Source organism: Anthonomus grandis, chromosome 4 (assembly GCF_022605725.1).
Source record: "Anthonomus grandis grandis chromosome 4, icAntGran1.3, whole genome shotgun sequence".
Classification (NCBI taxonomy): Eukaryota; Metazoa; Arthropoda; class Insecta; order Coleoptera; family Curculionidae; genus Anthonomus; species Anthonomus grandis.
The window spans coordinates 46,812-64,618 of NC_065549.1; the positions used below are offsets into that span (position 1 = coordinate 46,812).

The window sequence follows — 17,807 nt, forward strand, 5'->3', positions numbered from 1 at the left end:
GTTTAGTTTTTCCGTAGGCATTTCCACTCCAGGGCTTATGTATTAATTTTTTAACATCTTCAAATTGTTCATAGCATATATCTTTCAGAGAATGTATTGTAGAATCCATTTCTTTTTTGCATTTAACGCATAGATTTTCATTCTTCGTGTCGGATTTTTCTTTAACTTGTTTAGTCGTTACCTCGTTTTTTTCTGATTCCAGACTTCTTACTTTGTCTTCAAGTTCTGAAATACGCTGTCTTTCTTCTTCCCTTATTTTTTGATTCGCAATTTCTTCGCCTCTGTATTCGATAAGGACTTGTTCAACTGCTGCGTCTACTATTTTTACCATTTCCTTGATTTTTCTGTGGGTATTTTGATTTGCATTACAGAATAGGACTAAATCTTTAAGTTTTTTGCTTAGCTCTTTCATATTTAAGGTAATTTTTGCTTCATGAAGAAATACAGCTTCCACATTATGGTTTATTTTTTCAGATACATCTTTGTTTGCTTTCTTGGTGTTCGGGTTACTATCTTCACTAAGCGATGTGTCCTGGGACTTTCTTTTCTTCTGATCGTTACCTGATTCTGAAACTGTTCGACCTCGAGATTGTTCTTTTATTCCACCATGTAGCATCCTCAATGGAGGACTTCGTGGAAGGGAGTTTCTTCTAATGGAGATGTCTTGGTCCTCCCATGAGGCTCCAGAACGTCCCGTGTTTGAAGTTTGTGCCACTAGAGGCATTTGGTTTATAGCTGTCTCACTACTTCGCGGAATTTTGCCCCCCCCAGAATCCGTGGGGCAGCCTACCGTAGTAGGGAGGGATTCTCGGCCTTTCGCCGTACCCTCCTGGGGTATCAAGTTTCTAGATTCCGACATTTCATGAAATTTGGTTTTAATGAGTATCCGTCTCATTTATGTGTCCGTAGTCGCTCCGGGTCAATTTCCATACCATCATCACTTTTTTTTTTTTTTTTTTTTTTTTTTTTTTTTTTTTTTTTTTTTTTTTAGGTGAGGAAGTGGGAAGAAAAGGAGCCTCCTAGCCCTCGTTACCTAATAGCGTCGGAGGGGAGAAGTGGTTGTTGCCAGGCAGCGAAACCGTGGGATAAGGATAGCGTTTAAAGGGGTAAGTAGGCAAGAATTAAGGATAACATTTTTTAGGAGGCGCTTCGTAGCGCCTGAGCCGTCCTTAGCAAACAGACGTCCAGCTCCACGCATCTTCTGCTCGAAGCTAGACAGCTGTCTGGGCCCCCTCCACCAACGACAAGGTCCAGCGGCTCCACGAGGGGGAACCCAACCCAACCCAACCCAACCCAACCCAACCCAACCCAACCCAACCCAACCCAACCCAACCCAACCCAACCCAACCCAACCCAACCCAACCCAACCCAACCCAACCCAACCCAACCCAACCCAACCCAACCCAACCCAACCCAACCCAACCCAACCCAACCCAACCCAACCCAACCCAACCCAACCCAACCCAACCCAACCCAACCCAACCCAACCCAACCCAACCCAACCCAACCCAACCCAACCCAACCCAACCCAACCCAACCCAACCCAACCCAACCCAACCCAACCCAACCCAACCCAACCCAACCCAACCCAACCCAACCCAACCCAACCCAACCCAACCCAACCCAACCCAACCCAACCCAACCCAACCCAACCCAACCCAACCCAACCCAACCCAACCCAACCCAACCCAACCCAACCCAACCCAACCCAACCCAACCCAACCCAACCCAACCCAACCCAACCCAACCCAACCCAACCCAACCCAACCCAACCCAACCCAACCCAACCCAACCCAACCCAACCCAACCCAACCCAACCCAACCCAACCCAACCCAACCCAACCCAACCCAACCCAACCCAACCCAACCCAACCCAACCCAACCCAACCCAACCCAACCCAACCCAACCCAACCCAACCCAACCCAACCCAACCCAACCCAACCCAACCCAACCCAACCCAACCCAACCCAACCCAACCCAACCCAACCCAACCCAACCCAACCCAACCCAACCCAACCCAACCCAACCCAACCCAACCCAACCCAACCCAACCCAACCCAACCCAACCCAACCCAACCCAACCCAACCCAACCCAACCCAACCCAACCCAACCCAACCCAACCCAACCCAACCCAACCCAACCCAACCCAACCCAACCCAACCCAACCCAACCCAACCCAACCCAACCCAACCCAACCCAACCCAACCCAACCCAACCCAACCCAACCCAACCCAACCCAACCCAACCCAACCCAACCCAACCCAACCCAACCCAACCCAACCCAACCCAACCCAACCCAACCCAACCCAACCCAACCCAACCCAACCCAACCCAACCCAACCCAACCCAACCCAACCCAACCCAACCCAACCCAACCCAACCCAACCCAACCCAACCCAACCCAACCCAACCCAACCCAACCCAACCCAACCCAACCCAACCCAACCCAACCCAACCCAACCCAACCCAACCCAACCCAACCCAACCCAACCCAACCCAACCCAACCCAACCCAACCCAACCCAACCCAACCCAACCCAACCCAACCCAACCCAACCCAACCCAACCCAACCCAACCCAACCCAACCCAACCCAACCCAACCCAACCCAACCCAACCCAACCCAACCCAACCCAACCCAACCCAACCCAACCCAACCCAACCCAACCCAACCCAACCCAACCCAACCCAACCCAACCCAACCCAACCCAACCCAACCCAACCCAACCCAACCCAACCCAACCCAACCCAACCCAACCCAACCCAACCCAACCCAACCCAACCCAACCCAACCCAACCCAACCCAACCCAACCCAACCCAACCCAACCCAACCCAACCCAACCCAACCCAACCCAACCCAACCCAACCCAACCCAACCCAACCCAACCCAACCCAACCCAACCCAACCCAACCCAACCCAACCCAACCCAACCCAACCCAACCCAACCCAACCCAACCCAACCCAACCCAACCCAACCCAACCCAACCCAACCCAACCCAACCCAACCCAACCCAACCCAACCCAACCCAACCCAACCCAACCCAACCCAACCCAACCCAACCCAACCCAACCCAACCCAACCCAACCCAACCCAACCCAACCCAACCCAACCCAACCCAACCCAACCCAACCCAACCCAACCCAACCCAACCCAACCCAACCCAACCCAACCCAACCCAACCCAACCCAACCCAACCCAACCCAACCCAACCCAACCCAACCCAACCCAACCCAACCCAACCCAACCCAACCCAACCCAACCCAACCCAACCCAACCCAACCCAACCCAACCCAACCCAACCCAACCCAACCCAACCCAACCCAACCCAACCCAACCCAACCCAACCCAACCCAACCCAACCCAACCCAACCCAACCCAACCCATCTCGTTCTGATCAACGAGAACTTGATGCCATATCTCGGCTATCGTAAAAGCTACGACCTTGCGGATGGTCTCGTTGGATTCAGAATGACGAAACTAAGACAAAACCGTTGGAATTTTCCCGATAGCTCCCATAGAAGCCGAGATATCGACCTTCAAAGTTTGGAATTTTTCATTTTTCGGGTATACCCCCCCTATCGAATTTTTTCACCAAAAATTGATTTTTTTCGAAATCAAACTAAGTGTACCAGCGTCTTATTTGGGTCGCCTAGATTACGAAAACACCGGATTATAACAGGATCCGAGCAGAACTAAGAGAATGAGAGCACTTTGAAAATCCTGAAAAAGTCGTTTTCGTCGTCCGTTTTTGAGGCCAAAAATGGGCATCAAAAATGCCATGTCTGGGCTATCATAGAAGCTACGCTCTTGAGGATGGTCTCCTTGGATTCAGGAGGACGAAACTAAGACAAAACCGTTGGAATTTTCAAGATAGTTCCCATAGAAGGCGAGATATTGGTCTTCAAAGTTTGGGTTTTTTCATTTTACGGGTACCCAACCAACCCAACCTCAGTCTTGTTGGCATCCTAATAATCTCGAAAATACCGGGTTATGGGGGTCTACGAGCAGAAATTGGGGAATGGCAGTACTTTGATAAATTGCCAAATATGTCTAAAAATAAATATCGCTTTGCGGCAAAAAAATGGGAAAATAAATAGTGTATGTGACATAGGCCTTTTCGACATAGAATTTTTCTCGGGTTAAGATGGCAATTGGCATCGAATTGCACTTCTTCTTTGGTAGCGTGTGACTAAACCAAAGCAAAGCACTAACGCACACACATGACACAGTGTTTCGGTTCTGCCTTCAGGTTTGTGGAGGAGAACTTACGACTTCTGATTATATCTGTACGACCTCCCACCACTGATACTTTCATTTATAAGTAAAATGTTAAATTATGGTATTAATATTAAATTGCCTATGACCGGTACATAGCCAGCTAGACCTGTATACACGAGTATAATATATTTAAGACCCAATATCGCATTATTTGATTTATTAATGTTTATGAGGGCAATAAATTAATAGGAAGCGCCATCTTTAGGCACATGCCGATGAACTTATTTATTATAAAATAATTGAAGTGCCAAAGGTTAGCGTTGAGATTTGATTCTTTAAGGAGATACGGCACGGCACCACGATATTGCGAACCCGGGAGTTTTCAAGGGGAAGTTTCAGGTCGGATCAGATTGTTAAAAAAAGTCACTTGGAAATTTAAAAGTGATTTATTAAAATTATTTTTAATCCATAGTTATATGTACGTATGTATTTTAATGATACGTACATATAATAATATGCATATATTATTTTATTATAAACATATATTATTTTTATAAACGTATAATAATACGATGGGCTCATGGATCGGTACTTTTATGGACATAAAATTTTTGTATTTCTAAAATAGGATTATTTTTTATTGCATATAATCAAAAGACCACCCGTATGTTATATATTACTTAACATCTAATATCAATATAAAATTTAGACTTTATTCTGTGTATAAATATATTATAATCTTTGATTTTGTCAAAAAGCAATTAATTTTTTAGCCTTAAATAATTAATCACAACCACATGCATATTTCGACACTGATGAAAAACAGCAACATGGGAGGCGCTTCTTTATATTATTAAGAAGTTGGTGTATCAAGTTACGATTCCCATAACCATAAAAAAACCAACAGATTTTAATCTACATCATATGAGATTAAGAGAAGCCTTTAAATATTTTGACATCCGTCACATTAAGATTTTTTTTATTTATCGTACACAGTTAGAAAATTTAACATTTTGCTCATGTAGGTTATCAAAAAGGGCCAGATAAGAATAACCGTAATTCTAATCGTTTTAAAGTTCCTGTTTTCTAATGACTATTACAGTAGTAAACTAAGTTAACTTTCTTTGTAAATTGATGACCGTCACGAACACAGTTTTTCGTATCCACTTGACTTGAAAGTGAATGAAGGTTGTATTTCTAGGCTTCCTACACGCAATAATCAATTAGTTTTGCTCAAAATATGAAGGGGTGATAGCTGTAGCATTATATTAACTGAAATAAATAAAAGAATGCAATGTAACTGCCATGACTTTATTTTTTTTAATAATTGATAAATCATAAAACTTTATACATACAATACTTAAGAAAATCCTTGTATATAATATGACTTGTAATAAATGTAAAAGGAAAATCTATGGTGTATAGCCGTAATTTTAAATGATTAATTCTCGTTTTGAAAATTTTAATTTTAGATTGCGTCAATCATTATTGTTTTTCTAAGAAACATTTAAATTGTTGGTAAGTTACAGAAAATGTATTATTTAATTCTTTTTAAATTAGAGCTATAGAGAATTAACTACAGTGGCAATAGATTTGACCCACTGAAATAAGCGTAGACCACTTAGCCATCACCGTTTTCAAGAAGAAACACAAAAAATAATGTGACCAGTTTGGAAAAAGAAAAGAAAACAAATCAGCGCGTTTTTATGTTGTTTTCAGATCGTCAGCTGTTTTATCTATTTTGGTTCTGAAGTATTTTAAGTGACACGAGCGTTCCAACCGAGCGAATATAAAGTTAGAACGAGAGAATCTCTTCCAGAAATAGCGGGTTGTGTACTATACATATACATTTAGATTATACATTTTGTTTGTATATTAAGATAGATAATTATTTAAATATATTTGTAATCAAGGATACTAGGTTGTTGATGGCTCTCTTGTACATAAAACCTAAATTAATTTATGCGTTTTAAAATGTCTTTAATACACACCTATAAATAATTCCTTAAAACAAGGAAAAGGTTCTTTTATATATTTGATTTTTCAGGATGTCTAGCCTAATTCTTTGGACAAAAATGCCAGGGATCAAATTGACGAAATTTCAAGTCAAATATGCAAAAATCTTATTTTGAGGAAAACAAAGTAAAATTATCTCTCAAAATGATAATCTGGAATCTAATTGTCAAATAATAGTTTAATTATCTTTCTATAAAAAAAGGAGTACTTGAGCCATGTTCAAAGTTTCAAATACATATTCTGATGTAAAGAAATGTTTTCATTAGAAGAAAATACCTTTAAAGTGAGAAAGCATAGACTCTTAAATTAAGAAAAAAATTTTTTAAGTCTATTTGTCATCGATTCTTCAATACGCTTTTACCTCTTTATACCGCATCAATAAAACAAATAGTAATTTTATCTGAAAATACACCTTTATCCATTCGAAGCCATTTGGGAAATTGCTATACTAAATCCACGAATTTATTTTAAAGTCCGCTAAACGTACCCACACACACACACATACACAAACATGGATATACCGAGATAGATATTAATGACAAATGAGTGATCCTTTAAAAAGTTTTCCGATTTCGGCTGTCAAGTTCGCGGCGATTTAGGTGAAAAGGAAACTGTAAATCTGAAACGATTCCGCTCTTTTTCAATAAAGTGTAAACGCCGCCTTTACCGGTCCAAACTTCCGCAAAATGTTTCATTGGCTGTATATAACAAAGCTGGAAAAATAATTCTTTTATTTTTACTTCACTTCTAGATTTTACGGCTAATATTAAATATTCTTATAAGCCATTACTAACCTGGACAGGAAGAAAAAAAATCAAAGCGCTATCGACTTGAAAACTTTTAACTTAGTATCAAATTACCTGCAATCTAGGAGTTTTTTATTAAAATAAAATTATCCAGAAATTATTCTCCTACGAATTGTCTCTTGTTAGTTGATATGACTAAATATGCCATGACAAGCTAAATTAATTTTTAAAATATCTTCCGGGTCGATTCATCCTTGACAAATTTCGGTTCATTGTCTAGAACTTTTCGCTCGACTCATATTTTAGAAATTCGGAATTCTCCCGGAATAAAATTAACAGAAAACGGAAAAACTTCGAGAGCGTCCTCCTTTTATATTTGGACCGTTAAAATATATGCTCGTAAATTATATAAGCCATAATGTACAAAGGTTGTCTAACTTTTCTTTTCTAAAGAGGAATGAATAATAAATGAATTTCGTTAACTTTCGTTGAGCTGCTGAATAATATGTGTGCGAAAAAATTTTTGAATTTATTTGAAATTATTTATAAATATTTATTTGTATGCAGGTTAGACAAGAAGGAAACTACTCAACGGCCTCTTATCATATACAGGGTGTCCCAAAAGTATGGACACACCTAAAAATCTTGGGAAATATGGGCGCTAGAGAAAATCTTTAAATACAAAAGTTTTGGGGAATCAATCGGTGCATCTGATTGGGACCTTAAACTTGACCTTCAAGCTTATTTGAAGGTCAACGCGATTTTTTTAAATGGGAACCCTTATTTTTGACATCGGATTCTGAAAGAGCGGAAAATTTTACGTCCGGGTGTGTATTGAGGTATGAGGTTGAAGTAATCCCGAGAGGTCAAATAGAGGTCAAATAATGACATCTTAAAAATCTCGCGAGTTCAGTAGTAAAAGAAAACAAATAAAGCTCATACCCTAGGTAAGTCTTAACGAGGAACCCAACGGTGACCTTGGATTTGACGTTGAACCTCATTTTAAAGGTCATTTTAAGGTCGACTTTATTTCTTCAAATGGAAATCCTTATTTTTGTTACCAGATTTGAAAGAAGCGAGAAATTTCACGTATGTATAAGGTGTGTTGAACAAGGGATGTAATTGTGACCTTCAATTTGGCCTTGAACTTGACCTTGAAGATTATTTGATGGTCAACTTTTTTTTTTAAATAGGAACCCCTATTTTTGACACCGGCAATCGATAGAGCGGGAAATTTTACGTTCAGATATACAGTAGTTAGGTCGCAGAAAAATCCCAGTTTAGCAAGACAGTCTGCTGTGCAGCCGGTGAAGGTTCTTTGTTCTTTTTAGTTGACAATGCCCCATGCGATCATAAAATGCTGAAACTGCCCTTTGCATCGTGTCAATAAAACGTTGTCGTAAATCCTCCAAGTTTGCAGGTTTTGTAGCATACACTTTGTTTTTGACGTAGCCCCATAAAAAATAATCTAGTGGCGACATGTCAGGGGAACGAGGAGGCCATTCAATAGTTCCTCTGCGTCCAATCACTCGTCCTGGAAATGTTTCGTCTAAATAATTACGCACATTTATTGCATTCTAGAACAGAAGTCCTAGAAACATTAGTTTCTCGAGATACTTGTCTGATGGAGGTTCCAGGAGTTTCAATGAATGATAATGCCACATTTAAAAAGGTTTGTTCATCAGTCGCTATCTTAGACCTTCCACTTTTGGGGCGATCTTTAATACTACCAGTTTGCTCAAAACGAGAAATAGTTTTTCCTACTGTTTTTTGTGAAATTCCTGGTTGCAACGGTAAACAATATTCTGCGTTAAATAAAGCCGCAACTCGCCGATATGACCTGACCATATTACCCCATCCTCTCTTCATAATTATTACTATGTTTTCATGATCATTGAAATCAATTTGAATATAAGAAAATGCTTAAATAGTTTTGATGCTCTTAAATTTTAGGATTAACGAGAGAGGAGATCGAATGGAATTTGATTTCGAACTTTATCATGAAAATTTGGTTTGGATTTAAGCATGCACGAATGGTTTCTATTTTTGACATACCAAACAGTCAGTTGTCAATAAAGTTTGATGTCACCTTAACTCGGTTTGGCCGGATCTCTTCTTTGGAGTTTTACACAGGGTTAGAAAAAATTACATATCGTTGAAAAAATAAATTATTATTATTAATATTATTCAAAAAAATTATTTTTTTCTGAATATCTTGTACGAATATGAAAAAACGTTGAAATAGATATCCATCCAAATTGTCCAGGATATATGTCTATACATTTTCAAAACTGTATTTTGAGTTATGGACATTGTATTGTATAATCAGAAAAAAGATAAAGATTTTCAAAAAAATATGTTGTTTCTCAAAATCTTGTTTGAATTTGGAAAAATTGTATGTCATGAGAGAAATGTTAAAAGATGCTTCTAGAACGACTCTGATATTGACAGTTTTTTTTTAATCCTATAATTTTTGCGAAAATATTCCGTGTCATATATCGTGAATAATCCTGTGTATAATTGCTTGCTCTATTGTTAAGGTTGCTTTACTTTATCTTTTTACATGCTCTATTAACTATTTGAGCTTATAGATTCTCATGAAATCATTGAAACGGCCTTATGCCTTAGTCCTCGTTGTAACATTCTTCCTACTTGAACTTATTGTGAAATAACTTTTTCTTAAATGTAAATATTCTCCAAGGCAATATTAATTAAAAAATTGAAGTTAAAATCTTGCTCCTTTTGGGCGACATCTGGACTCGGTTTTATTACGGCCGCGACCAAGAGCATCTCTGGAACCGTTTCCCAGAAAAGTAAACGAAAAAAAAATCATTCCGAAAATATCCAAGAAACAAACGAAAGAGTAGGAGGCGATACGGAGGAACGAGAGAAAGCGATCATCGAATGTTTTAGTAGCGAGTGCGCGATACAGCAACCGCGACGATTGAAATAAAAATAATTATTATAGTTTTCGCGCAGCAGCGCTAAATCGGAGAAAAAATATGATTAAAACGGACCAAGTTGACATTGTCATGGCATTAAAATATTTTTATAGAAAAGTCAAAATTCATTGATTTAAAATGGGCATGAAATGTGTTTGGTGTGTAGTGATACTGTTTTTAGTAATAATGGTGAAATTTGGGGTAGTTGTCACTGGTCTGGATAGTAAAGAGTTTCAAAAAAGCTGTAAGATTTATATTTAATCTAATATTACAACTATATTAAGTAAAAATTCAAATAAAATTATTTTAAATACCAACGAACCGACGCGACGATATATTACGTTTTGGTGTTTTTGAAACGTAGTTTGTTGATATTTTTGTAGGTCCAGTGTTCAGCAAAGATATTTTTATTTATATTTATACCTATTATGCAATGTTATTGTAGTTTTTTCAAACCTACTTACAGTTTGTTTTTGGCCAAAATAATACTGAATACTTCAAAGTGATTTTTAAGGGGCTTCATTTAATTAAAAGGAAGCTACGGCTTCTTATTTATTGTTCTATTTGCAATGTAAACATTTTTTGTCATTGAGTTTCAGGTTAATCAGATATACTTGAAATTTTGCAACTATGTGTAATTTGATACATTCTTTAAAAATACGCAATAAAAATTTACTATTTAAAAAAATTGTCGATCACGTCATACCTTATTTTTGGAACACACTGTATAACGTTACTTAAAAAAAATAGCATGAGCATAACTAAAAATGCAAATCGAAGGGTCCGAGAATTTTTTTGAGAAAAAACAAGTATATGAACTACTAAATTTAATCCAAATTACAAACTTCCACTGTATGTATTATATGTATAAATTGCAAAATTTACCAGAAAAATTAACACTATTAACAACCAGCTGATTCTCGCAGTATGGGAAACAATTTTTAAAATATTTTAACATAAATATTTAATTATTTCTTAACACGACCCAATTTTAAACAAGTTTAATGTTGCCAGACATAGCAAGATTATTTATCTTATCGTCATAAACGATGTGTCAAAGTGAGGCTATTGTGTATTATCAATTCCATTAAAATTAATTATTTTTAATGCATTAAAATAGTGTTTTCTTACAACTTACTTAATTAAAAGTACAAAATGTAGTATAATGCCTTCGAGTATGTATGTTTTATAATCACAATCTTTAAGTCTTCTTTTCGGAGCATGTAAATTAAATGCATATTTATTATACTTAAGTAATCCATAGCAATATCTGTAGCTCATGGTTGATTTATCGATTACATTTACTGATTCACCTAGATGATCAAAGGTAAAGGATTTTTAACATCAGTATAAACATGAAAAGAAAACCCCTTTTCGCTCTTTTCCCGCTATTCCATACACTGTAAGAGCGACCGATCCAGTTTATTGTTCTGGAATCATTTGGTTGATTACTCTGGAAAATTAAACATTACGCAGAAATAATTGATTTATTGCTCCACGCTTTCTCTCCGCTCGTAAACGTAAAGAGAGGACTGTTTGTTTGAATGTTGGTTTCGGCGCCTTTTTTCATCGATGAGTAAATAAGCGATGTTCGTTTATATTTGGAAAAGGTGTTGAAATATATGAGAATCTTGTATAAAAAGAATGTTACAATTTGCAAGTTTAATAATAACTTTTTTTTTATAGATATTAGATTTATAATATATACAGGGAGTCCATTTTATTTTGTATTCCGCAATCGAGCACCGCGATATTAAATGGACACCCTGTATATCATGAAGTTTATATTAGAGGTACAACTTAACCATATCCAGTGTGCTGTATAGGATTCTATAAAAACGCAGTTCATGACTGGATAAATTTAATTTCTAAAGAAATTTTATGACTTTAGCATTAACATAAATTCAATTAAATTTAGTATTTTAAATTGTACATAGACCACAAACGGTAATCAAGCGATTCCGGGGAGCCTTCCTAATTCCCTAAAATGTAAATTAAGCGGCAATTCCTTCGTCAAGCATCGAGGTGTGACAGGGTGGAAAATCCTCCGGGGGCCAACGAGCCGTTAAAGATTACCGACCTGATGGTAATTCTAGTTACGTGTTTGTTTGTTTGTTTGACACGCGTCCTTGTCAAATTTCTGGTTGTCATAAATTTCCTGCAGCTCCTACTTCCGCGAATTTAATATGTGAACAATGGCTTCAAATATTAGCTAAGATGCCCAAGGAGAGAATGATCTAGTGAAAATTTCGATTAGAAAGAAAAATGAATCCCGAGAAACCTATTCTCTTAAAATCAGTTAAGCTTATTTATACGAAATAATTTTAATCTTTTGAAAAAACGTCTATTTCAGTTTAAAAATGTTTAAAAATGTACGTTCAAAAATAAACACACGAATAGAAAACAATAACCTCTAGCGGGACTAAAAATAAAACAACGCAGGTCTTGCATATTTAAGTCATTATACAATAGCCGCGGTTCTAATATTTACGTCACATATATGTCGAATACGATTTTTATCTTACTTTCTTTATTGCTATATGTAAATTTTCGAATATAGAATAAAAGCTGAATATTTGCTCAATTTTTCGAAAAAGCCTTTTTTTTTAAATTAAGAACTGGCTGAAACTTATTCAATATGTGTCTCATGTCACGGGGAAACTTAAAAATTAGACATATTTAAGCATTTTTTCATAAAAAAAAAAATTAAAAATGAAGAAATTTGCATTGGGATTTAAGCATTTTTTTTCTGAAAAATTCGACATCTTATGTAAGATGTAGTTTTTTTTGTTCTTCGCTGATAGTTGAGACACATCATCAAATGGGCAGGTGTTCTGGATAACTTTCTTATAGGACCTGTCATTTTACCAGGTAATTTGACTGGTGATTTATTTCTGTTGTTTCTACAAGAAAAACTGCTCGATTTGCTTGATGATTTGCCTCTAAATTTAAGACAAAATCTTTGGTTTCAACTCGATGGCGCTCCGGCTCATTTTGCTATAAATGTTAGGAACCATTTACATCAAGTATTTCCTAATCACTGGATTGGTAGGGGTCGAGATGCTCCTGTTCCACTCTGTTCGCCCGACCTTATACCTTTGGATTTTTCAGTCTGGAGATGTATGAAAGACTTGATGATAATTGAAGGGAAAGAATCATTGCAGCTGGATAGTATTTCAGATTGAAACCAAATATTTTTCAAAGCCTTAGATTTTTATATATAAGGAGAGCTCGTATGTGTATACAAACAAATGCAGGTCACGTAGACAAATAATTTAGGGTGATTATTCTATGATTTTTATTATAATAGTAATTTTATTAAAGATGTGTGGAGGGCCCTCTACAAGGTATAGCTAATCCGTGAACGGATTTCAATTTCCCGTTCCAAAAAACCGCCTCACACCAAATTTTAATTTAATATCTTATGAAACACTCGACTTATTAAAAAAAAAACAATTTTATATTTCTCATTTTGACGCCTTGTATATTGAATACCGAGCGCCCAATTAAAAACTGGCATAACGAAAATCGCATTATTTTGGTCCACCCCATATTATGTGGCCGGCGGATTGGCCTCCTTTTTCCGGACACCCTGTATAATTAATTTTTTTTTATCACTTATTGATTGACTCATTAGTTATAAGTAGTAAAGTGCAAACACAACTTGTACTCCTAATATAGTGTATTAAAAATCAGGGATTGTATCCGCTCGACGCGACTATCCGGCTTTTACCCTTATCTTATGTTAAAGTATCGCTATTATTTAATAAAATTTTAACAAAAAAAGTCCTCGATCAACAATTAAAGGAATTATATTAATTAAGAATAATATACTGGTTCATCCATTACAACACTGTCTTCAGATAAAGGATATTCGATTTCAGGTTCAGGCCATTCTTCTACAATAACTGGTTCTTCAATTAGAACCAATTCCTGGCACGGAGTCTTAGCATAATTCATTAAAGTAGTTCCTTCTGATGTCATGGGTTCCAAGGTGTACGTGGATTCAGGTTCACTGGTCCCAGTACCTTTTGCTCTTTCTGATATATATAAAAAAATCAAATGAAATCCAGACACCTAATACCGTGATTTTACTTAGGATATTGCTAAAAACTCATGAAATATTATCTGATAAGTCTATGCAAAATGAAAATTTAAAATTTCTTTAAAGCATCTTACGATATTATGATTGACTGCATCAATTTCTTACCAATGGTGTTTGCCCCACAGGTACAAAATGTTAATAATGTTGCCATAAAAATAACAACTTTATCATTCATGTTTAGTTTTAAACTAACTATAAACTTGCTATTATATTCCATGCGATACTTTACTATTTTTTACCGAGCGAGGTTGAGTATTTATTATTATCATAACCTTATACCTATTATCGTTTTTAATGGTAATATAAGTACTGCTATTAATTTTGTAACTTTTTAAGTGATATATAAATATATACAGTCATGAAGAAATTCAAATTAATTAACATTCTATTGGTCAATTAGCTTTTATGATAAATTTTATAATTTAGAAGTGGTAAAGGCTCATTGGTAAAATGGCCCAGAATTATTAGCAGTTGAAAAACTGCACCAGTAATATACGCTGGTCATTTATGTGCTGTATTCTTTGATTCTATAAATAAAATAAAAGTACGCATGTAGTTCTGTAAATAGCCGTTTATTCTCGCTTGTTATTTTGCGAATTTATAGTCATACTAAAAATACTACGAGTAATTTTTGTTCGCTTGCTAAAAAAATTACCCTTTAACCTCAAAATTCGAAATTAGAAATATGAGGTTAGGTGTTTCAAATTTACTTATTACTTCACTGAAACGTAGTTATTATCTAATTAGTTTAGAATTAAATTAAAATAGATATATTACCTGGTTGCGAAATATCTCAGTTATGGAAAAAATGTTTGGCATCTTTCTGACCGTTTAAAAATACCGTCAAGTTAACAGCTGCAATTACCATGGCGCCAGATCTTTAGCGAGAATATCCGCCTCGAATATTTTATTAAGCGATACACTTCGGTTATACGTCAGTTTTGTTTTTTTGATTTAATTTTTTGTATTTTTAACTTTTTAAGTTGAATCCTTCATACTGGAAACAGCTGAAAGACATATAAAAATAAATTAAATAAAAACACAAAATTTTACGGTGTAAAGTGAAGTGTACGTCTTAATTTCAATCAGAAATTGAACCAACATTTTAAAGGAATGAAAAAACATGAACTAAAAGTTGAAAAGTTTTTTTTTGGCACATTAACGGATGTTGGCTTTGAATCTGGAACCTTAAAATAGAATACATTGACATATTTTAGATTAGTTTATTATTTTAGACTAAGGAATTAGGAAATTTAAATTAAATCAGGTACTTACTTACACCCAGTTATTTGGAAAATATATAATTAGGTTCTCGAAATTCGTAATACTTCAAAGCAGGGCCACTACGCATTTGAAAGAAATTTATTTATTAATATACTATAATGTTATGTAATTGAGGGAGTCAGAAGCCAAGGGGTTCAAGTGACATTTTTTCAGAAATTGATCTAAGTATAAAAACTGAATGGTGAAACATTATTTTATATCATGGCAAAGAGAACTAAGTGCGTTTTAATACTAGTGCTGCTCTATGAACTGTTGAGAAAATCAGCAGATTCAGTTGTCCGTATTGTTAATTGGCATAGAAAACTAAATGCGCTTGAACCCCTTTGCCACTCAAGCATCAGTCATTTAGTAGATTACGCGCGAAGTGGAAGAGGTTAAGTTTTGCAAGTTTTTACAGTTTTTAAGTTGTTTGGAAGTTTTTTTAAAATCAAAATGGTTACTTCTGATGAAGACCAAAATGGTAAGTTCTCAAAGTGCTATATAATTTGTTGAAAGATGTTTTCCTTGACGTTATTTTTTTAAAATTTTAGATCCGTTTAGTGATAATTCCGATGTTGACATGGACTACGTCCCAAATCAAAGTAGTTCACAGATCACATTTATAGATACAAATGTAATGAACATTTTACCGAAGAAGTGCGCATGTCTATATTTTCAGATTTCTGGGATCTCGGAAAGAAACAAAATGGTTGGGACTTGCAAACGTCAATCATTGTTTTATGGTTTTCTAAGCATATTCCTAAACGACCCAATCGACTTCGCAGTTTCTCAAAAAAACGTCAGCACAATCATAACGTTGAAAAATTATCGCGTTTGTAAGCAGTTTTTTTTGTGTACGTTAGATATTTCTCAGAAAAGGTTCTATAACGGTGTCAGTAAACATAAAGAAACAGGAATCGCCCATACAAATCAAAGAGGTCGTCATACTCCGGAAATAAACTAAGCGAGGACACTATCAATTTAGTGAGAGAGCATATAAATTCCTTTCCTAAGTTTATTAGCCATTATACAAGAAAGGATAACCCAAACCGTAAATATCTATCTCCAGAATTAAATATTTCAAAAATGTACAGTTTGCATAAAGACTTTTGTTCACAACGACGAACAGATCCTGTAAAAATTAGCAAATATCATAATATTTTTAACACTCAGTTCAACCTTAGTTTTCACCAGCCTTACACCGACACTTGCTCAACCTGCGATATTTTAAAAATCAAAATGGATTCCTTAGATCCAGGTTCTGAAGAATAGAGAGCCTTACTCCGCGATCACGAGATTCATTTAAGAAAAGTGTCTTCTGTTAAATCCTTGAAGAATCAGGCCATTACCTTAGCTAAAGAATCCCCCCAAACTCGTCGTGCCATATGTTTTGACCTGCAAAAAACTCTACCTACTCCATTTGTTACATGTAGTAAAGTGTACTATTAACGTCAACTTTAGACATACAACCTTGGAATACATGATCTAGCTACTAGTATTGGCAACATGTATATGTGGCATGAGGGAATGGCAGCGAAAGGAGGTTCTATCATGTCTAATCAAATATATTGAATGTCTGGCACCAACTATTACCCATATAGACGCTTTCAGTGACAACTGCGGCGGACCAAATAAAAATAAAAATATAGTGAAATTCTGGACCTATATTGTGCAACATACCCACATCAAAAGCGTAGGTCATCAAATTTTTGTCTCGGGCTATTCGTTCATGGAGTGCGACCAGGATTTTGCCCTTATAGAAAAATCAAAAAGGAAGCTTACAAACATATTTACTCCTGATCATTGGATCCATTTTGTGGGAGGCGTTAGTCGCAAATTTATTGTGGTTAAAATGCAGCCTTAGGACTTTAAGTCAATATCTCCAATGGATAGCTACATGAAACCAAACATAGTAGGCCTTAGTAAGATGCAATGGTTGCATTTTGAAAAAGCCGAACCTTACAAGATGTTTTATAAAGAAGTCTACATACAACCAAGAAATCGCATTTAATATAATGGACCTAAAACAAAAAAATACTACTGGACGCCCAAGGAATCAGCCAACCACTGTAGCATTGCCAAATTTGCATGTTACCCCACCAAAAATCAAACTGGCCAAGTATCAGAATCACTTGCAGCTACTACCTTTTGTTCCGCCTGTCCATCATAAAGTTTACAAGGATCTGTTATATAAAGGAAAAACCTCAAGGCTTCAACAACAACAAATTAATGTCACCCAAGAAGGGGATACAGACACTTACAGAAATTTTGGATCCGATGATGATTAATATGTTTTTCTTTATATTGAGTTCATGTTAATTTCTCCATTAGAATAAACATTTCTTTATTTTGGTAAATTGTTATGTATTTTATTTTTAAGGCATAGAAGTATAAGTGACTGGCCTATAAGTTTTTACTTGCAAAAAAGTAACAAACCAAAAAATGATATCTAGAATTTATGAAATGCATTTTGAAACATTCAAATTACAATATTTAATAAAAACAGAAATAAAA

General features: G+C 36.2%; 1 protein-coding gene and 1 long non-coding RNA gene across 3 annotated transcripts in view; one reads left to right on the forward strand and one right to left on the reverse strand.

Annotated features, from left to right (window-relative positions):
* The first annotated feature begins 9,889 nt into the window (after positions 1-9,889).
* Positions 9,890-17,807, forward strand: part of LOC126735333 (nephrin) — a 47,624-nt gene continuing 39,706 nt past the window's right edge. For both annotated transcript variants that reach the window (XM_050439286.1, XM_050439287.1), the window contains exon 1: positions 9,890-10,169. In XM_050439286.1, coding sequence (XP_050295243.1) covers positions 10,064-10,169 — 106 coding nt within the window. In that variant the 5' untranslated portion in view covers positions 9,890-10,063. The remainder of the gene's footprint in view (positions 10,170-17,807) is intronic.
* On the reverse strand, positions 13,722-14,291 carry LOC126735334 (uncharacterized). The gene is made up of 2 exons (XR_007660377.1): positions 14,136-14,291; positions 13,722-13,965 (listed from the first exon to the last, which is right to left on the reverse strand). It is a non-coding gene; the product is annotated as an uncharacterized LOC126735334 (long non-coding RNA).